A 21,815-nucleotide genomic window follows, 5' to 3' on the forward strand; every position below is an offset into this window, starting at 1 on the left:
ATAGGTTCCAGGTTGAATATCTGGACTGGACATGAAAGGCACCGGATGGTGAGGATACGGGGTGTCGCTGGAGTCACCATGTGGAGTAAGAAGAGGGAGGGTGTAGGTCAGAGGCTGTGAAACTCCACCGTCCACAGATAAAAAATAAACAACAAGGCTGGGTGCGGTGCTCATGCCTGGAATCCCAGCACTTTGAGAAGCCGAGGCGGGTGGATCACCTGAGGTCAGGAGTTGAAGACCAGCCTGGCCAACATGGTGAAACCCCATCTCTACTAAAAATAAAAATTACCCGGGTGCCGTGGCGTGCACCTGCAATCCTAGCTACTCAGGAGGCTGAGGCAGGAGAATTGCTTGAACCCAGAAGGCGGAGGTTGCAGTGAGCTGAGATCGCGCCGCTGCACTCCAGCCTAGGCAACAGAGCGAGACTCCCGGCCAACTGAGTACATTTTAACTAATGCACATCAAAGGCTACCCAGGTAGGGGAAGAGGGAAAAACCTGAAAAGGGCCTGTAGTTCTGAGGTCCACATGCAGAAGTGGTGGGTGTCCTCTCACCTGCTCCCAGGGCTGAGGGGTCTGCCTGCTCCCCTACAAGGGACTGCCTGGACTCCCACCGGCAGGCGCAGCCCTCAAAGCTCGAGGCTTTCATTGGAAGGGCTCCTGGGCAGGAAAAGCGCAGAAAGAAGGGATCCTCAACCTCGGGCTCTGCGCCTTCCCCACCCCACTTCCTGGGAGGTGTGGTCTCTTTATGGCATGTTATCTCCGCCCCAAGCCCGGGGCCCTAGACCCTGAGCCGGGAAAACCAGAAGCTAGAAAGAGGGCATCCGGGTTGAGCAAATTTCAGACACACGGATATCCCGCGGCGCCTGCGTCCGGAGCCCGGCCCTGCTGCTGGACTGTCCCCGGCCACGCCCGCCGCCCCTCCCGCGTCCTGGCCCCTTCCCCACCCGACGGAATCCCGGGGAGGCTGGAAGGTGGGTCCCCGCCCACGCCGCCCTGGGCCCGCCCTGCCTGGCCGCGGCGCTTGGCCCAGTCCCGCGGTCCTCGTCGCGACCGGCCCGGGCCGCAGGACGCCGCGCTCGGGGGAGCTGAGCCACCTCTCCGCCAGGCCCGTGAGAGCGGGTGAGCGGGCTCCCCGGGCCCCACTGCCTCGGACGCGTCCCCTCCTCGCCCAGTCTCCTCTAGCGCTGTCGCAGACCTCCTGCCAGGGCCCCAGGTCTCTTCCCGCCTGGGCGGGCTCAGTGGCGGTGAGGATCTAGAAGAGTCTTCCTGTCTTGGTTCTGGGCTGCCCCGGGGCCTGGGGTGATGACCCGCAAGCCCGAGGGCGCTCGGACTCCTGGCCCGAAATTCCAGGGCGGACACAGCCCGGGATCCCAGCAGCCCCACTCGGAGGAGCTCTGCCCTGGGGAGGGAGGGACAGCGGAGTGGAAACCAGATTCCGGGGCAGGACTGCGGGGATGGGCAGGGCGAGAGTACGGCATGAGGTCCCAGTTGCCTGTCCCAAACGCTTGCTGGTTCTGCAGTGAATATGGGGGGACAAGAGGAAGGGAGAGAATGATTTGCCCCAGCCACCCCACCTCTGGGGCTGCCTCCCTCCTCCCTAGGCCAACCACAGGGTTGAGGGTTCCTCAGCCCCAAGCTCAAGCCTGCCCTTGCTGCTCTCTGCTGGGCCCTAGCCCTTCTGCTGCCTGCCTGGGTCCCAGGCCCCAGCCCAGGAGCCTACTTGATATGGGAAGGAGGGAGGGGTCCCCAGGGCCTGCCTCATTTCCAGCCCGGGGCTCTCCCACCGTGGGAGGAGAGCTGGGAAGAAGAAGAGGAGGCCCCCTCGACTCTGGACACCAGGTCCCTAACCTGAGACCCCTGGATGAGAGCATCCGCTCTCCCGTGACCAGGTGTTCGAGCTCCAGGGGCAGGGAAAGGATTCCCAGGGCCTAGTGAGGCCCCTGTTATCAGATGAGGCACCCTGAAAACATAGGCGGGGCTTGTGTGAGATGGGAGAAAGACAAGAAGTATCATCTAAACTTCTGCCTGCCCACACATCCAGCTTCATGGCACTGGGCTCTGAAGCTGGTCTCACTGGGCCTAGGGGTCTTTGAGAGCTGAGCTTGGCAGCCCCTGGGGCCCAACCTCACCCCTAGTCCCAGCAAGTGAGAGCGAAGCATCTTGCCCTGTCTACCTCCTTGCCCAAAGCACACACCAGGCAGTGACCATGACTCATGGTTCCCAGTACAAAGACCACTTCCCTGCTGGGGCAGAGGCCAAGCCAGAGCCCTGGCCCCATCACCTCTCTGCCCTGCTTGAGTCCGGAATGGACCTCCCTGCCTGGAAGCTGCATTGCCCTTGGTCCTGGGCCTGCCTGCCCCCTGGGGAACACAGGTGGGTCACATTCATCTCCTCTTTTGTGCTCAGCCAGAGGCTGGGTAGGGGTTCATGAACAGGTTCTTGCTCATAGTGTGGAAGGGGGTAGCAGGGTGGGGGTGACAATAAAGAAGGGGGTGTTCTTGCTCATAGTGTGGAAGGGGGTAGCAGGGTGGGGGTGACAATAAAGAAGGGGGTGATCCACTCCAGTGTGGTGTGAAGACCACTATTAAGGTGAGAAAACAGGCCGGGTGCTGTGTCTCACACCTGTAATCCCAGCACTTTGGGAGGCTGAGGCAGGCGGATCACTTGAGGTCAGGAGTTTGAGACCACCTGGCTGACATGGTGAAACCCCGTCTCTACTAAAAATACAAAAATTAGCCAGGCACAGTGGCGTGTGCCTGTAATCCCAGCTACTTCGGAGGCTGAGGCAGGAGAATTGCTTGAACCCGGGAGGCAGAGATTGCAGTGAGCTGAGATTGTACCACTGCACTCCAGCCTGGGAGACAGAGCGAGACTCTGTCTCAGAAAAAAAAAAAAAAAAAAAAAAGGCGAGAAAACAGGAAGGAGGTGCAGCCCAGCCTGGGGTGGGAGTCAGGTTAGCTCCCAGGGATGCTGCTAGGGCTGAATCTTCTTTTAAGACTACTCAGGAGCGGTAGTAAGAAGGAGGGAAAGACTAGAACAAGGAGTTCGATCTGTACCTGCCTGTGAACAATTAACTGAAATTACTCACTACCTTTGCACCAGCCTAAGGGCTGAATTTTTTCTTTTTTTTTTTTGAGACAGTCTCACCGTCACCCAGGCTGGAGTGCAGCGACGTGATCTCAGCTCAGTGCAAACTCCGCCTCCTGGATTCAAGTGATTCTTCTGCCTCAGCCTAGTTTTTTATTTGTAGTAGAGACAGGGTTTCACCATGTTGGCCAGGCTAGTCTCGAACTCCTGACCCCAGGTGAGCCGCCTGCCTCGGCCTCCCAAAATGCTGGGATTACAGGTGTGAGCCACCGTGCCTGGTAGGGCTGAATTTTGAAAGACCAGTTGACTGGAGAAACCGCTCAATAGGCGGGGAGGCTGGAGAGCCGACTGGGCATCCACACCATGTATGTCACCTGGGACTTGCTGGGAGTGGGAGAGGAGACAGGGAAGGCCACGTCTGCAGTGGGGGCCCCAGAGAGGCAGGGGAAGGGAGTCCTCAGACCTTGGTGGCAGGGTTTTTTTTTTTTTTTTTTTTTTTGAGACGGGATCTCACTCTGTTGCCCAGGCTGGAGTGCAGTGACGCGATCTCGGCTTACCACAACGTCCACCTCCCGGGTTCAAGTGGTTCTCCTGCCTCAGCCTCCTGAGTAACTGCGACTACAGGCAAGCCCCACCATGCCTGGCTAATTATTGTATTTTTAGTAGCGATGGGGTTTCACTATGTTGGCCAGGCTGGTCTTGAACTCCTGACCTCGTGATCCGCCTGCCTCAGTCTCCCAAAGTGCTGGGATTACAGGTGTGAGCCACCGCACCCAGCCTGGCAGCAGGGCTTCTAGTGTGCAAAGGTGCGTAAGGGTTCCTGGGCTCGGATTGGCCTGGGGCCTGGAGAGAGGAGATGCTCAGGAACAGCCAGATCCACTGAAAGGTTCCGGAGGGAAGGTGGGATCCAGATGAAGGTCACAGGAGCCTGGGCAAAGTCCCCAAAAACACTGCCCCAAAAAGTGGATGCTGAGAAGAGCTCTTCTCATAGAAAGAGACTTCTCCATAGACTTCTTCCTGGCAGAGCAAGAAGGGACCAGAGCCAGGCAGTGGGGAGAGGGAGCGGGGCTGGGGTCCAGCCTCCAGGCCTCCCAAATGCCACCAGGGCCTCGGGGCCTGGGAGTGCCAGGGCTGGGTGGCAGGGAACAGGGAAAGGCAGGAGGAAGCCAGGAAGGCTGTGGCCTTTCCGGGAGGAAGAGGTGAGAGTGGTGAGAGGGAGAGCGGAAGAGCTGGGGAGGAGAGGCGAGCTATGGAGCAGGGCTGGAACCTTGACATCGGGGCCACACAGAGGATCAGGTGGCGCCTGTGGCCTTTCTGTTTGCTGAGGGAACAGAAATCCTGGGAGAGGCGAGGGCTAGTTTGCTGGAGAAGCCCCATCTGCGACATTGCCTGGCCTAGAGTTGGGCCAGGAGGAGGGCCAGGCTGGGAGGATCTCTAGCCAGAGGTCGCATGCAGAGGGCAGGAGGGCAGGCAGTGCTCCGCCCTGCACATGGGTCACACACGCTCACACCCTGAGGCTGTGATGAATGGGACGGTCACCTTGGTGGGGCTCCCAGGGTCCTCTGGGAGGGCGGAGGATTGGAGACAGCAAAGGAGGCAGTTCAGGGTGGAGCTGGCTTAGGTGCTGCTTTAAAAAACTCCTAGGCCTGGGGGGAAGCAGTGGGGTGCTGGGCTTGGCAGGAAGAGGGGGTTTCATATTTCTGGTAGTTTTCTGAGTTTCCCCAGAGCTTCCCAGGACCTGGGGTGAAAGGGAGGGAGGCTGTGGGAACAGCAGCTCCGGGATGCGTGGGCTTCACTGAGGTGGAGGCTGCTCCCTCGCGGTGCCTGCTGCAGCCTAGAGCCCCCAGGCGGTGAGGTCTGAGGGGGTTGGGGGGCCAGGGCGCAGGAGGCAGGACAGGAGGGGGTTGAAAAAGGGGTCCAAACTTGGGGAGGGGACCTTGGGACTTTGGAGGCCTGGTTATGGCAGCTTCTGTGATGAGGGGAGTGGCCTGGGTGGTGTTGAACTAAGACAGGACTGGCTGCACCTTGCTAAGCCAAAGATGTGAGGTGTGTGTGTGTGTGTGTGTGCACGCACACGTGCATGTCTGCACTGTTTGTGTGTGTCCGTATGTCTGTGTAGCATGTGTAACTCTGGGCATGTATGCATGCGTGTACATATATGCGTGTGTCTCTCTGTGTTTGTAACTGTGTGTGTCTGCTAGTGTGTCTTGTGTCCCTGCTTGTATGCCTCTGTGTGTGTTTGTATGTTTGCATTGTGTGTGACGGTACATATCTCTGTGTTTGTGTGTCTATGCATCTGTGTAGTATGTGTCTGTCAGTGTCTCTTCGTGTCTCTAGACTTTTTTGAGTGTTTAAGTGTGTGTCTTTTTTTTTTTTTTTGAGACGGAGTCTTGCTATGTCACTAGGCTGGAGAGCAGTGACGCGATCTCGGCTCACTGCAACCTCCACCTCCTGGGTTCAAGCGATTCTCCTGCCTCAGCCTCCCGAGTAGCTGGGATTTTTGTATGTTTAGTAGAGACGGGGTTTCACCACGTTGGCCAGGATGGTCTCGATCTTCTGACCTCGTGACCTGCCTGCCTCGGCCTCCCAAAGTGCTGGGATTACAGGCATGAGCCATCGTGCCCGGCCAAGTGTGTGTCTTTATATGAGTTTGTGTGCCTGTGTGGTCTTTGTGTGGGTCAGTGGATCTCTGTGTGTGTGACTATCCAAGTGTGTGTCTCTGTGTGTGCGTGTGTCTGTATGTTTCTGTGCTTGTCTGTGTGAGTGTGCGCTGTGACTGTGTTCGTGTGTGACTGGGTATGTGTCTGTGTCTGTGTGCCACTGCGTGTGTGTGTGTGTGTGTGTGTTTATTATTCAGTGTGATTGCGGAACTTGAGTCTTGGCCTTGAGCTCTGTTTGAAAGGAGTGTTGCAGGGTGACTGCAAAGGGGCCGATGGGAAAGGCCTGGGGGTGTGAGGGTGGATGAGGCCCATGCTTTCTCCAAAGCTGCTGGTTGGGTGCTTGTTAAACTCTTTTGTGTATGCTCCGTGGCTGCGCCTAGCACCAGCCTGCTCACTCGGGCCTTCACAACAGCACCAATAGTAACTTCGCTGCTTCTGAGGCATTGCGAAAGTCTGTGTTCATATGCAGGAACCCTGGGCAGGAGCGTCTGAAATGTATCCTTGTGTGCATTTTGGGGGGCGTTGGGACCACACTGACCCCAGAGGTCTGCTGCATTCTACAAGCAGTGACTGAGTGGGCTAGGAGGTTCCCCTGCTGACTTCTAAGTGATGTAACAATTAGAAACAATTGTACCCCATTGCCTGGTGCCACCTGCCCTGCCCCGTCCTGTCCCTCCTATCCCTCCTGTCCTTCCTGCCACCTCCTGCCAGGCTGGCTCTGGGAAGTGGGTGAAAGGAGATGCCAAGGCCAACGCGTGGGCCTCTGGCCACCTCCCAGGGGCGGTGCCCCTCTGTGACACCTGGTACTTGGGTGTGAGGAAGGGACAGCTTAGTTGCCCAGAGAAGGTGGCAGGTGGGCCAGGAGAGACGGACAGCCTGCTGACCACCAGGCTCCATTCTGTCCCCTCCCCAGGCAGCAGCCACATTGGCAGTGAGGCTGTGGCAGCGTCGGCAGCAGAGGATGCCCCAGGCCCTGGAGCATGCAGATGGCAGCTGGGCCTGGGTGGTGCTGCTGGCTACCATGGTGACCCAGGGCCTCACCCTGGGCTTCCCGACATGTATCGGCATCTTCTTCACTGAACTGCAATGGGAGTTCCAGGCCAGCAACAGCGAGACCTCTTGGTTCCCCTCCATCCTCACGGCTGTGCTCCACATGGCAGGTGAGCGGCCTAGGGAGGGGCCGATGAGAAAGGCCTGGGGCTTGCGGGGAAGCCACAACCTCCCTGGCCTTCTGATTCTCTCTCTCTGAGGCCACAGGCTTTGCCTCCTGGGTGAATTCCTAAGGTTTCACCAGATTTCACCAGGGGCCCCTGGCTGGAATCCAGCTGGACTGGGCTGGAGCCGGAGAGAGAGTGGGGAGGTGCCTGGGTTGCAAAGCCAGGCGGAGCCTTGTGTCCTTTCTGTGGGATCCATTCAGACACAGGCGTAGGTGTGCTGGGGCGCTCAGTGCCAGGCTGGGAAGAGGGCTAGGGCCAGCCCACCAAGACTCTCCTGCTTTCCAGCTGGCCGGTCTCTCTGAACCTCGGTTACTTCCTCTGCAATCTGAGGGTGATGCCCGGCATCCTGCCCAGCTCCCACATGGAATAGCAGGGAGGACCACTGTCTTCCCTGGAGGTGCTGGGAGCTGGGAAATGTATGCGGCTGTGAATTATTAATATTTTGGAGACCCTCACTAGGGCAGGGAGTGGCTTCAGGATGGGAAAGGGGATGAAAGGAAGACACCAGGAATGGCCGGGTGCGAAGGCTCACCCCTGTAATCCCAGCACTTTGGGAGGCCGAGGCGGGCAGATCACCTGAGGTCGGGAGTTTGAGACCAGCCTGACCAACATGGAGAAACCCTGTCTTTACTAAAAATACAAAATTAGCCGGGCGTGGTGGCGGGTGCCTGTAATCCCAGCTACTTGGGAGGCTGAGGCAGGAGAATCACTTGAACCCGGGAGGCAGAGGTTGCGGCGAGCCAAGATGGTGCCATTGCACTCCAACCTGGGCAACAAGAGTGAAGCTGTCTCAAAAAAAAAAAGAAGACACCAGGAACAAGATGGGGACAAGGCAGGAGCCCCAGCTCTCCCAGGACTCCCTGCAGAGAGGAGGTTGCTAAGTGGGGGTGAGGGAGGAAGGCAGCCCCTGTCTGCCCCTTCTCCTGGCTCTGTCACCGTAGGCCTCAGAGGCCCCTGTTCCTGGCTGGCTTTTCCAGGAGTGTGACTGCCTCACCCTGACCCCAGCGTTGGGAGCAGGGCAGAGGGAGGGTTCTCCGCAGTAGCCCTGGGCACAGGGACCTGCCCTCGGCTCCTGGGAGCTCTCCAGGGAGACTGCATAGACCCCGGCCTCGGAGGGGCCTGGTGGACAGGAGCCCAAGCTGATGGCCCACAGGCCTCTGCAAGCGTGTATCTGTTGGCCGCAGCTGTCCATCTCCCCGGCTACCTCGTGGCTACTCCCTCCACTTGCCACCAGCAGCCTGCCTATTATTCCAGGTCCTGCCCTCAAACTGGGAAGGAGATCAGGCTCGGAGAAAGCGCCACCCTCCTGGGTGAGCTCTGAATCTGCCACATGGCCTCTGGCCTGCAGGGTTGGGGCAGGGAGTGGGAATCCCAGAGGGCTTCTCACACAGGCAGAGCAGCGTTCCTGGGCCAGGGGCTAGGAACCAGGCACCCGGTGGGGAACCTACTCCCCAGCCGACTTGGGGCTCACCACCCCCAGCAGGCATCTCAGCATCTCCATCAGCATGGGATTCCTGGCTGGCCGTCTCTCTCACGTACACACACACATGTATGAGCCCGTGCTCATTCAGAGTACTGTAGACATTTTATTTTATTTATGTTTATTTATTTATTTGCTTATTTTTGAGACAGAGTCTCACTCTGTCACCTGGGCTGGAGCGCAGTGGCATGATCACAGCCTATTGCAGCCTTGACCTCTCAAGCTCAAGCGATCCTCCCACCTCAGCCTCCCGCGTAGCTGGGACCACAGGTGTGCACTACCACACCCAGCTAATTTTTTTTTTTTGAGATGGAGTCTCGCTCTGTTGCCCAGGCTGGAGTGCAGTGGCGCAATCTCGGCTCACTGCAACCTCTGCCTCCCAGGTTCAAGCGATTCTCCTGCCTCAGCCTCCTGAGTAGCTAGGACTACAGGTGTGCACCACCACGCCTGGCTAATTTTTTGTATTTTTAGTAGAGATGGGGTTTCACCGTGTTAGCCAGGATGGTCTCGATCTCCTGACCTCATGATCTGCCAGCCTTGGCCTCCCAAAGTGCTGGGATTACAGGTGTGAGCCACCGTGCCCAGCCCGTACCCAACTAATTTTTTTACTTTTTGTAGAGACGGAGTCTCACATGTTGCTCAGGCTGGTCTCAAACTCCTGGGCTCAAGTGATCTACCTGCCTGGGCCTCTCAAAGTGCTAGGATTACAGACATGAGCCACGGCACCTGACCACCGTATTGCAGAAATTTTTAAATACGATGAATCATGGATACTTTCACTGATCCTTTCAAGTGCCCCTGCCCCTACCTACGCCTTTTAGAGGTAAGGAAAGCAAGCAGGCACAGAACACAAGACCTGCCCAAGGCTGAAGAGTGAGTTCATGGCAGAGGAAACACCCTACGTCCCTCCCGGCCACACCACCCTCAGCTATGCAGCTCTGGCCTACAGCCCAGTCCCCACCCCCAACCCTGTGACTCAGGGCTTTCCCCAATGTCACCTTCCCTAAGTCAGGCCAGAGTCTCTGGCGTGAGGAAGATCTGTGGGTCAGTCCTCTCCAGAGCCACCTCCCCCTCTACAGGGGCAGAGACGCCGGGCCACCAGCCTCTGCTTGATTATGTCTGCGGATGGGCTGCTCACTTAGTCTGTCACTTTCTTTTTTCTTTTTTTTTTTTTTTCGGAGACAGAGCCTCCCTCTCTCACCCAGGCTGGAGTGTAGTGGCACAATCTCAGCTCACTGTAACCTCCACCTCCTGGGTTCAAGAGATTCTCCTGCCTCGGTCCCCCTAGTAGCTGGGAATTACAGGCATGCGCCACCACACCCGGCTAATTTTTGTATTTTTAGTAGAGACGGGGTTTCACCATGTTAGCCAGGCTGGTCTCGAACTCCTGACTTCAGGCGATCCACCTGCCTCAGCCTCCCAAAGTGCTGGGATTACAGGCGTGAGCCACCACACATGGCCACTCCATCACTTTTTTTTTTTTTTTTTTTTTTGGGATGTAGTTTCACTCTGTCGCCCAGGATAGAGCGCACCGGGTTCTGCCTCCCAGGTTCAAGCAATTCTCCTGCCTCAGCCTCCCAAGTAGCTGAGATTACAGGCACGCACCACCATGCCTGGCTAATTTTTGTATTTTTAGTAGAGATGGGGTTTCACTATGTTGGCCAGGCTGGTCTCGAACTCCTGACCTTAAGTGATCCACCCACCTCGGCCGCCTAAAGTACTGGATTACAGGCGTGAGCCACCACTTCCGGCCTACTCTGTCACTTTTATACTCACACGGGCTCACACCACACATCCCCCCTCCACCGCAGACACACACAAGCACCTCATGTGCACACATTTCCCTGTCCCTTTGGTTGCACTCTCGGAGAGTAAGTTAGAGAAGCTCCACATGTGCTTGGGTGAATGGGGCCCCTGTGAGGTGCCAAGGAGCAGTCTGCAGCTCTTTTCTATTTTTTGGGGTGTGGATTGGTGAGAAAGCAGCTGGGAGCCAGGCAAGGAACAGGCCCCTCTCCACATTGAGCCAAACCTCTAGGTGCAGACTTTGGTGGTGCTGGAGGTGGTGTGGGAGGGGAGAACCTACCCTGCCTGATTTTCTGCAGAACACTCTAGAGGCCAGTGCAAGGAGGCGCAGAGGGGCCCAGGGTTCCCCTCAGCTATAGGGCTGGGAAGGTGGTGGGAGGGTGGGAGGGATCTAGCCAGTCTTCCTGAGGATGTTGGGGGTGGGGGTGGGGCAGGTAAAACAGGATCTGAAGGTGCACACTGTAGTCTAGATGTCCTGGAACACTGCCCCGACTCCTCCCACCAACAGACCCCCAGCGAAGTGAGGGAGGTAAACTCAGGAACCAATCCTGTTTCACCCGGATAGAATGAGCAGCCTCAGGTCTGTGCAGTGCAGGGTCTTGCTCCACCTTTCTGGGAATCCTCATCAGGGTCAAACATCGCCCAGTCTGAATCCTCACTTTGTAGGGGAAAAAATTGAGGCACGGAGAGGGATCAGGCTTTGCTCAGGCCACATGGCCAGTCCGTGGCAGGTGGGTATCAGAATCCAGGCCTGCTCGTGCCCTTGAAACCACCTGGCTAGTTCCAGCTGGAACTGCCCTCTCCCAGCCACTCTCCTCCTCTCCTGCCACCTCCTCATTCAGCTGCTACCTGCTGGCTGTCTTCTCCCACAGGGCCCCTGTGCAGCATCCTGGTGGGACGCTTCGGCTGCCGACTGACCGTGATGCTGGGGGGCGTGCTGGCCAGCCTGGGCATGGTAGCCAGCTCCTTCTCTCGCAACCTCAGCCAGCTCTACTTCACAGCAGGATTCATCACAGGTGACTATCACTTCATCTCCAGAATTTATAGGCACCTGCTAGACAGCGCCAGGCACACGTGGACAGGGCAGGCAGGCCTCTTAATCTTCTGGAACTGCTGGCTGGGTGCGGTGGCTCACACCTGTTATCCCAGCACTTTGGGAGGCTGAGGTGGGCAGATCACCTGAGGTCAGGGGTTCAAGACCAGCCCGGCCAATGTGGTGAAACCCTGTCTCTACTAAAAAAAATACAAAAATTAGCCAGGCTTGGTGGCAGGCTCCTGTAGTCCCAGCTACTCGAGGCTGAGGCAGGAGAATGGCTTGAACCCGGGAAGTGGAGGTTGCAGTGAGCCAAGATCGCACCACTGTACTCCAGCCTGGGCAATAGAGCAAGACCCCATCTCAAAAACACAAAAAAGCAAAGTGCTGGGATTACAGGTGTGAGCCCACCACGTCCAGCCCTTCCACGGCATTTTGTTTCAAGGGGACTGGAGGAACAGACTATGAGGTCAAGAGAGGTTTTTTGTTTTGTTTTTTTTTGTTTTTTTAATGGGAGAAATAACGAAGGAGAATGATCTAGGAAAGAAGAGAAAAAAGATGACGCAGGAGACGGGACTAGCTAGAGGGGTGCCTCTAAGTAGAGAGGATGCAGGGCAGAAGGGAGGGACAGCCACTGGGGCAATGGGCAAGCCATTGTCACCGGCTGGCAGGCATGTGGGCAGCTGAGCATGAGGATGGGGAGGAGGTGTTGGGGTGCACAGAGGAAGAGACCCGGTAGTCACCTAGCAGGGCAGGCAAGGCATGATTGAGGGAGCTGTAGTGGCGTCACAGGCAGCCTGAGGGCCCGCCTGAGATCATGGTCACACATGATTGAGAACTTTCTCTCCAGCATGCTCAGGTGTGCAGGTGCAGACACTGAGTGGGTGGGGAGCTGGGAAGGCCCCTCTGGAGAGGTGGCGTCTGAACTGAGAGGAGAGTGGAAAGTCTGGAGGAAGCAGATTCCAAGCAGAAGGAACAGCAGCTACAAATAACCTGAGGTAGGGGCAGCTTCATGTCCAGAGGCAGAGAAAGAAGCTCCTGTGGCTTGATCCTAGTGAGTGACGGGGAGTGGCCTGAGATGGCATCTGAGAGGTGGGCTGGAGCCAGACCACAGAGAGCCTTCCAGGGCATTGTGGAGACTGTGGATTTTTTGTCAAGTGTGATGGGAAGTCTTTGGAAGGTGTTGAGCCAAGAGAGACTTAATCCAATTTGGGGTTTGTCTGTTTTTGAGACAGAGTCTCACTCTGTTGCCCAGGCTGGAGTGCAGTGGCACAATGTCAGCTCACTGCAGCCTCCACTTCCCAGGTTCAAGTGATTGTCCTGACTCAGCCTCCTAAGTAGCTATTACAGACTACAGGCGCCTGCCACTAAGCCTGGCTAATTTTTTGTATTTTTAGTAGAGATGGGGTTTCACCATGTTGGTCTCGAACTCCTGACCTCAAGTGATCCGCCAACCTTGGCCTCCCAAAGTGCTGGGATTACAGACGTGAGCCACCGCGCCCGGCCCAATTTGGGTTCTTAAAAGATAACTCTCGTGCTACACCTAGGGGAACAGGGATGCCCTGGCAGCCTTGGGAGGGCAGATCTGGGGTGGGGTGCCTACAGGGAGGTGGCCAGGCCAGCTGATTCCATTGTCAGTCCCTGGGGACTTGGAGCTGGGTGTGGACTAGAACCAGAGGAGAGCAGGTGTGTGAAATGACCCCTGACCCCACCCCCAGGTGCAGGTGGAAGGCCCCACTGCACCTCCAGGCTGGTTTCCCCTCTTGCCCCGCAGGCCTGGGCATGTGCTTCAGCTTCCAGTCAAGCATCACGGTGCTGGGCTTCTACTTTGTCCGCCGGCGGGTGCTGGCCAACGCGCTGGCCTCTATGGGCGTCTCCCTGGGCATCACGCTCTGGCCGCTGCTCTCCCGCTACCTTCTGGAGAAACTGGGCTGGAGGGGTACCTTCCTTGTCTTCGGCGGGGTCTTTCTCCACTGCTGCATCTGCGGGGCCATCATGAGGCCTGTGGCCACCAGTGTGGCCCTTGAGACCAAAGAATGTCCTCCGCCACCTCCCGAGACAGCTGCACTTGGCTGCCTGGCCGCATGCGGCCGGACCATCCAGCGCCACCTGGCCTTCGACATCCTGCGGCACAACACAGGCTACTGCGTGTACGTACTGGGTGTGATGTGGTCTGTCCTGGGCTTCCCACTGCCACAAGTCTTCCTGGTGCCATATGCCATGTGGCACAGTGTGAACGAGCAGCAGGCAGCCCTCCTCATCTCCATCATCGGCTTCAGCAACATCTTCCTGAGGCCCCTAGCCGGGCTGATGGCAGGACGGCCGGCCTTTGCTAGACACCGCAAGTACCTGTTCAGCCTGGCACTCCTGCTCAATGGGCTCACTAACCTGGTGTGTGCGGCATCAGGTGACTTCTGGGTGCTCGTGGGCTACTGCCTGGCGTACAGCGTGTCCATGAGTGGCATCGGCGCCCTCATCTTCCAGGTTCTCATGGACATCGTCCCCATGGATCAGTTCCCCAGAGCTCTGGGACTCTTCACTGTCCTGGACGGCCTTGCTTTCCTCATCTCCCCGCCACTGGCCGGTGAGGAGCTGGGAGGGAGGGCAGCCAGATAGTGTGGTAAAAAAGGAACAGTTTAGACAGATCTGGGCCCAGTCCGGCATCTCCAGAGGTTTGTGCTACAGCTGGTTTCCAACCTGGCACTCAGAGTATGAACAATTAAAAGCATGGGTTTGGCCGGGCGCGGTGGCTCATGCCTGTAATCCCAGCACTTTGGGAGGCCGGGGCGGGCAGATCACGAGGTCAGGAGATCGAGACCATCCTGGCCAACATGGTGAAACCCCGTCTCTACTAAAAAGACAAAAAAATTAGTTGGGCGTGGTGGCGGGCGCCTGTAGTCCCAGCTACTCGGAAGGCTGAGGCAGGAGAATGGCATGAACACAGGAGGCAGAGCTTGCAGTGAGCTGAGATTGCGCCACTGCACTCCAGGCTGGGCGACAAAGCGAGACTCTGCCTCAAAAAAAAAAAAAAACATGGGTTTGTGACCGGGTGCGGTGGCTCACGCCTGTAATCCCAGCACTTTGGGAGGCTGAGGCGGGTGGATCACAAGGTCAGGATACCGAGACGAACACGGCTAATGTGGTGAAACCCCATCTCTACTAAAAATACAAAAAAAATTAGCTGGGTGTGGTGGCAGGCACCTGTAAGTCCCAGTTACTCGGGAGGCTGACACCAGAGAATCGTTTGAACCCAGTAGGCAGAGGTTGCAGTGAGTTGAGATCACGCCACTGCACTCCAGCCTGGGCGACAGAGTGAGGCTCCATCTGAAAAAAAAAAAGCATGGGTTTGTGTACCAAACCTCAGTCCTCCATCATCCTCCCTGTACCTCCTTTTTCCTTTTTGTTGAGACAAGGTCTTGCTCTGTCACCCAGGCTGGAGTGCAGTGGTGCAGTCACAGCTCACTGCAGCCTCAACCTGCCAGACTCAAGCGATCTTCCCACCTCAGCCCCCCAAGCAGCTGGGACTGCAGGCACATGCCACCACACCCAGCTAATTTTTATATTTTTTATAGAAATGGGGTCTCACCGTGTTGCTCAGGCTGGTCTCAAACTCCTAGGCTCAAGTGATCTGCCTCCCTCAGCCTCCCAAAGTGCTGGGATTACAGGTGTGAGCCATTGTGCCTGGCCACCTCATTTTTCCTATCAATAAAGTCGGGATAAATAGAATCTACCTCCAAGGAAAGAGCTTAGGAGAGAGTCTGGTGTGCAGTCAGCATCCTGCAGAGTTTCCTGTAATGATCATCCCGGTTCTCCTGCTTCCTGCCTGTGGGACCCGGGCAAGTCTTTTTCCTTTTTTGAGCCACAGTGCCATCTGCAAAATGCGGAAGAGAACACCTGCCCTAACCATTTATTCACCTCTGCCAGCCTCTGGGTGTGCATGGGGATCAAAAGGTCTCCATTCCCAGCCTGACCAACATGGTGAAACCCCATCTCTACTAAAAATACAAAAAATTAGCCGGGCATGGTGGTGTGCGTCTATAATCCCAGTTACTTGGGAGGCTGAGGCAGGAGAATTGTTTAAACCCGGGAGGTGGAGGTTACAGTGAGCCAAGATCACACCACTGCACTCCAGCCCGGGCGACAGAGTGAAACTCCAACTCAAAAAAAAAAAAGGTCCCCATCCTCTGGGGGATTACCTTCTAGGGCAGGAGTCAGGAGTGAAAACAAAGAGACACATCCGAAACCATAGTGGTGATTTATGATGCGAGGGAAACCGAATAGGGAAGTAGAGGTGCATGTGAGAGGCAGCTGAGAGTGTGAGATTCTGAGCAAATGAGGGCAGGTTTGTAAAGCCCTTGGTACTGGGGAGCAGTCAGACAACACAAGGCGGCAGTTATTAGAGTAGATCCAGGAGGTTGAGTTCAGCCCAATGGGGACTCTGTCCAAGTGTGGCGTTGGAAGGCCCAGTTTCCAAGGGAATTCTTTTTTCTTTTTTTTGAGGCAGACTCTCACTCTGTCATCCAGGCTGGAGTGCAATGGTGTGATCTCAGCTCACTACAACCTCTGCCTCCCAGGTTCAAGCAATTTTCCTGCCTCCGCCTCCCTAGTAGCTGGGATTACAGGCATGTGCCACCACGCCCGGCTAATTTTTTTTTTTTGAGACAGAGTCTCGCTCTGTTGCCAGGCTGGAGTGCAGTGGCGTGATCTCAGCTCACTGCAACCTCTACCTCCTGGGTTCAAGCAATCCTCCTGCCTCAGCCTCCCGAGTAGCTGGGACTACAGGTGTGTGCCACCACACTCAGCTAATTTTTGTATTTTTAGTAGAGATGGGGTTTCACTGTATTGGCCAGGCTGGTCTCGAACTCCTGACCTTGTGATCTGCTGCCCTCAGCCTCCCAGAGTGCTGGGATTACAGGTGTGAGCCACTGCTCCCTGCCTTAGTTTTTGTATTTTTAGTGGAGACAGGGTTTCACCATGTTGGCCAGGCTGGTCTCGAACTCCTGACCTCGTGATCCACCTGCCTCAAACTCCCAAAGTGCTGGGATTACAGGCGTGAGCCACTGTGCCCATCCAAGGGAATTCTTTTTTTTTTTTTTTTTTAAATAGAGTCTCACTCTGTTGCCCAGACTGGAGTGCAGTGGTACCATCTTGGTTCACTGCAACCTCTGCTGTCCAGGTTCAAGTGATTCTCCTGCCTCAGCCTCTCAAGTAGCTGGGATTACAGGCACCTGCCCCTGCGCCTGGCTAATTTTTGTAGTTTTGGTAGGAACAGGGTTTCACCATCTTGGCCAGGCTGGTCTTGAACTCCTGACCTCGTGATCTACCCACCTCAGGCTCCCAAAGTGCTGGGATTACAGGCATGAGCCACCGTGTCAGGCCCCAAGGGAATTCTTTAAGCAAACAAGTCGGGAGAGCTCTTCAGAAGGAGGCATAGGTGAGACCTGGAGGGTGGGTGAGCAAATATCCCAGACTCCACTAGTTCCCTGCCACCACATGCCCCTAAGTTCTCTTGCAGCCTGAGGACTCTTCCTGCCCAGGCCAGAGGAGGTTTAGTGTTTCTTCCCTTCCTTTCATTCAACAAGTATCTGTTGAGTGTCTACTGGGTGTCAGCCACAATTCCTAGTACAGCAGAGACAAAAATAAAATACCTGCTGTCAGGGAACACACAGTTGAGTTGTGGGGAGGCCTGGTAGCACTGGCCTAACTTGATCTCTGTTCCCCAGGGTTGCTCCTGGACGCCACCAACAACTTTAGCTATGTTTTCTACATGTCCAGCTTCTTCCTCATCTCAGCTGCCCTCTTCATGGGTGGCAGCTTCTACGCCCTGCAGAAGAAGGAGCAAGGCAAGCAGGCTGTCGTGGCGGATGCCCTGCAGCGGGATCTTTTCTTGGAAGCCAAAGACGGTTCTGGGAAGCAACGGTCCCCTGAGATCATGTATGTAACCAGTGTCTAAGACCCAGGGGTCCCCTGTGTGAACAGTGTCTGAGTCCTGGGATCACTGAGTGAACACTGTCTCAGCCCAGCCCAGGAGGGGGACCTCCAGCTCCTTCACCAGGGGCTTGGGTGAAGAGCAGCCCAGGAAGCCCGGGCTGTCCAGGCTCTGCAAGCTGGGACTCTGCCAGGAGCTGGGACTTTGGAGGCTGGCCTCTGAAGATGCCCTGAGAAACTTTTTTTTTTTTTTTGAGGCAGAGTTTTGCTCTTGTTGCCCAGGCTGGAGTGCAGTGACACCATCTCGGCTCACTGCAACCTCTGCCTCCCAAGTTCAAGCGATTCTCCTACCTCTGCCCCCAAGTAGCTGGGATAACAGGCATGCGCCACCACGCCCGGCTAATTTTGTCTTTTAGTAGAGACGGGGTTTCTCCATGTTGGTCAGGCTGGTCTCGAACTTCCGACCTCAGGTGATCCACCCACCTCGGCCTTCCAAAGTGCTGGGATTACAGGCGTGAGCCACCGCGCCCAGCCAGAGGAACCCTTTTCTAACAACTGGCGGAATCCAGGAGCAGGCCCTCCGGACTTTTTTCCTTGGGTACCAGGGTACTCGGGGCCCAGGAAGCTGGGTCTGAGCCCTGCTCAGGTTTGTCCCAGCCGGCTCAGCGCAGCTGGCTGTGTGTTGCTGCTCCTATAGCTCAATGCACTGGACCTTCTCGTCCAGCCTGGATGCCTCCATCATTTCTCTTTGTCTTTCTCTGGCCTCCAGACAGTTCTGAAGAGCTCACCTTCCTCCAGGTTCCTCCTGCCCTGCTCTTCCCAAGTGACCCAGCCCTCACCTGTAGGGCAGCCAAGGCTGGTGGTGCAGCTGCCCCCAACGAAGGTCACTGGGCCTCGCACTGGGCAGTGCAGAGGTCCAGGCTGAGGAGTTGAGTGGCGCGCCCATCCTGGCGCCTGTGCAGAGAACGGGAGGGGGGCCCCTGGCTTGGATCCTAGAATCGGTGAAGTCTGAGGGCCCCCCTGCAGTCTCAGCAGGACCTGCTCTATCTAGGGGCTTCCTCCTTCCTTTCCCCACCCTGTCTCCTTGGCGGGGAGGATTAGTGCCGGATGGGGGAAGCCAGACATTTGACTAACGGGAGAGGAAGGCTTGCCAGGCAGCCCGAAGACTGTTGTGAAAATGGGGCTGCTTTTGCAAGAGAAGCTCTTTTACTCCCCATTCCTGTCCTCCGGAGGCCCCCCTTTTCCCTGCTGTGTTATTGGTGTCGACCCTGGAGTAAGTGGCTGGCTGGACTCACCCCTGCTCCCCGTACACCTGTGCCTGTGACCTGGAGGTCCGAGCTCCCCCCACACACATTTTGCTGGTGACTTTCCCTGAAGTCACCACCCAGGGGCTGGCTGTCATCAGCCCATTCTTGTCCCAGCAGGGTACCGAGGGAATGAGAAAACAGAATGTGTTTGAATTACACACAAAAATGTTCCCTGCAGCAGGTCATAAACTCTGTGAACTAATGAAGCTGAAAAACAGAGCTGGAGTACGTTTCCCCTCACCCTTCCTTTCCTCCCAGCTCAGCAAGGGGTGCTCAGGTTCAGGATGTTGTTTGTTGATTCAGGCTCAGCCAGGCTCCGGCAAGAAAACCTTATCAGGAGATTTTATTTTCATGAACGGGTGCCAGTCTTCCCGCCAGCCACGTCCAGCTGGCGTCAATAAGCATCTTTGGGGATGTCCTGCCTCCTCCAGGACCAGCCATGAGTGCCTCTCATGGCCAAAGGCGGTACTGCAGGCCAAGCCTCTGGGCTGGAATAGCCCTACCTGAGTGCCTGTTTGACTCCGCCACTATCTGCCATATGAGTTTGGGCAAAATGTTGACCACCTCTGAGCCTTGAAAAAGTAGGAGGTTACTTTGTTAGAGCAAAATAATAAAATTTAATTTTAAAAAAGAAAACGTAGGAGGTTCGTTTGGATGAGCTAGTCTCTTCCGGTTGAAAAGTGACTCGGTGAGCATCCTGACGACCCCATTTCCTTCTGGCTCCCCACCCGGTCTTACACTTGGCTGCCGTCAATAGCACATGCTCTGAAGGGATAGTGCTTGCATGTACTTTGCCAAATCCTGTCTGCTCCATCTCAGTTGAATGGAAAAGGAGGGAGGTGGGGCTGGTAGATAGGTGCTTTTGGTGCTAGTATCCACCAGGTTTTGTGTGCATCCCGTAATGAGCCCACTTCCTGAAAACATTTAAAGAAAAAAGATATCAGCTGGAGATGGTAGTGCGCACATGTAATCCCAGCTACTCGGGAGGTTGAGGTGGGAGGATCACTTGAACCTGGGAGTTTGAGGCCAGCCTGGGCAACACAGCAAGACCCTGTCTCTTTAAAAAAAAAAAAAAAAAAAAAAAAAAAAAGGCTGGGCATGGTGGCTCACGCCTGTAATCCCAGCACTTTGAGAGGCCAAGACGGGTGGGTCACTAGAGGTCAGGAGTTCAAGACCAGCCTGGCAAACATGGCAAAAGCCCATCTCTACTAAAAATACAAAAATTAGCCAGGCGTGGTAGCAGGCGTCTGTAATCCCAGCTACTTGGGAGGCTGAGGCAGGAAATTTGCTTGAACTGGAGAGGAAGAGGTTGTGGTGAGCTGGGATCACGCCACTGCACTCCAGCCTGGGTGATGGAATGAGACTCTGTCTCCAAAAAAAAACCAAAAAAACAAAACACTTTGGGAGGTCAGAGCAGGAGGATCACTTGAGACCAGGACTTCAAGACCAGCCTGGGCAACATAGAGACCCCGTCTCTATAGAAAAATTAAGGAAAGGGGAAAAAAAAAAAAGCCAAGTGTGGTGGATCATGCCTGTAATCCCAACACTTTGGAAGGCCAAGATGGGAGAATCACTTGAGAGGCCACCCTGGGCCACATAAGGAGACCTCCATCTCTGCAAAAAATTTCAAAGTTAGCTGGACATGGTGGAACAGGCCTGTAGTCCAAGCCACTCAGGAGGCAGAGGTGGGAGGATCCCTTGAACCAAGAAGTTCAAGGTTGCAGTGAGCTGTGATCACACCACTGCACTCCAGCCTGGGTGACAGAGACCTTGTCCCCCCCTACCAAAAAAAAAAAAGGTATCAATGAATGTTCTGCATAGGAAACTTTCATCTCACCTGCTCCTAGGCAAGAATAGCAATCATCTCTGGGCAGAATTCCTTCAATAAATATTTACTGAGTATCTACTGTGTGCCAGAGACTGGGTAGAGGTAAGACCTACCAAGGGCTGAGAATTCCGCCCCAAGGAGGGCACCTCCCTGAGGCCTTAAGAAGAGAGAAGACTGGCCGGGCGCGGTGGCTCATGCCTGTAATCCCAGCACTTTGGGAGGCTGAGACAGACGGATCACAAGGTCAAGATATCCAGACCATCCTGGCCAACATGGTGAAACCCCGTCTCTGCTAAAAATACAAAAATTAGATTGGGAGCGGTGGCTCATGCCTGTAATCCCAGCACTTTGGGAGGCCAAGGCAGGTGGATCACGAGGTCAGGAGATTGAGACCATCCTGGCTAACACAGTGAAACCTCGTCTCTACTAAAAATACAAAACATTAGCCGGGTGTCGTGGCGGGCGCCTGTAGTCCCAGCTATTCAGGAGGCTGAGGCAGGAGAAGGGCGTGAACCTGGGAGACGGAGCTTTCAGTGAGCCCAGATCGCACCACTGCACTCCAACCTGGGTGACAAAGTTAGACACTGTCTCAGAAAAAAAAAAAAAAAAAAATTAGCTGGGTGCAGTGGCGCGTGCCTGTAATCCCAGCTACTCGGGAGGCTGAGGCAGGAGAATCACTTGAATCTGGGAGGCGGAGGTTGTAGTGAGCCAAGATAGCACCACTGTACTCCAGCCTGGCGACACAGCGAGACTCCATCTCAAAAAAAAAAAAAAAAAAAGAAAAAGAAAAAAAGGGAGAAGACCAATGAGGGAAGATGGGGTGGCCCATCTGATTCTGCAATCCCCATCTAGCTGATTGCCTGCAAACCTCTAGAGGTCTGGGGCAGTTCCTGGGCAGGGAGGGATAGAGCTTACTTCCATCCTCCCTGTTTCTGGGCTCCTATTTGCTGCTCTGTCCAGCAAGAGGCAGAGAAACCCCTTGGGCACCTCGGGGTAAGATGCACTTCCCAGGCTGCAGAGGCTCCCAACAGAAGCCAAAGGGCTTTGGTGAGGGTCCTGGGGCCTAGGCACCCAGACTAAGTTAGAAACTCCTGCGTCAGAGGGTGTACATAAGGCAGGGGCTGACCACAAGGACCTGAAACCTCAGAGGTGAGGCCTGCTTCTTCCAATAGGGCTGCAGCTGGCTGGAGTGTGACGGCCACTCTGCCTTCACCCAGGCCCAGGGCTTAAGATAATGGTCCTTGCCTTTGTCAACCTAAATAACAGAGAGGCTCTCTCAAAGAAAATGATATCTATTTGGGCACAGGGCATTGCAATGGTAGTATCCATGCCATAGTAAACTATATGGGTATTCAGGGAGGTAAAAGAAGATAGGCTTTAAGGGAAAAAATAGGATTACATAATTGTTTTGAAATAATTATCCTTAGGTAGAAGTATTAATAACAAGGGTGACCGCTCAAGGTTGGACAAG

The 21,815-nt window shown here is 55.5% G+C and overlaps 1 protein-coding gene across 18 annotated transcripts; it reads left to right on the forward strand.

The window, feature by feature from the left end:
* Positions 1 to 767: 767 nt before the first annotated feature.
* SLC16A5 (solute carrier family 16 member 5) lies at positions 768 to 19,152 on the forward strand. 18 transcript variants are annotated; one of them, XM_063718278.1, is made up of 7 exons: positions 792 to 1,245; positions 2,189 to 2,374; positions 6,662 to 6,908; positions 11,121 to 11,264; positions 13,056 to 13,865; positions 17,005 to 17,215; positions 17,979 to 19,152. In XM_063718278.1, exons 3-7 carry the CDS (start codon positions 6,710 to 6,712, stop codon positions 17,986 to 17,988), a joined length of 1,374 nt encoding a protein of 457 aa, XP_063574348.1. In that variant the 5' UTR covers positions 792 to 1,245; positions 2,189 to 2,374; positions 6,662 to 6,709; the 3' UTR covers positions 17,989 to 19,152. The 18 variants fall into 18 exon arrangements, with proteins under 18 accessions (XP_063574346.1, XP_063574347.1, XP_063574356.1 ...); XM_063718279.1 differs by having other exon boundaries at positions 792 to 1,120; XM_063718280.1 differs by having other exon boundaries at positions 792 to 1,120; positions 2,226 to 2,374.
* Positions 19,153 to 21,815: the final 2,663 nt, after the last annotated feature.

This window comes from Pongo abelii, chromosome 19, assembly GCF_028885655.2.
Source record: "Pongo abelii isolate AG06213 chromosome 19, NHGRI_mPonAbe1-v2.0_pri, whole genome shotgun sequence".
Classification (NCBI taxonomy): domain Eukaryota; kingdom Metazoa; phylum Chordata; class Mammalia; order Primates; family Hominidae; genus Pongo; species Pongo abelii.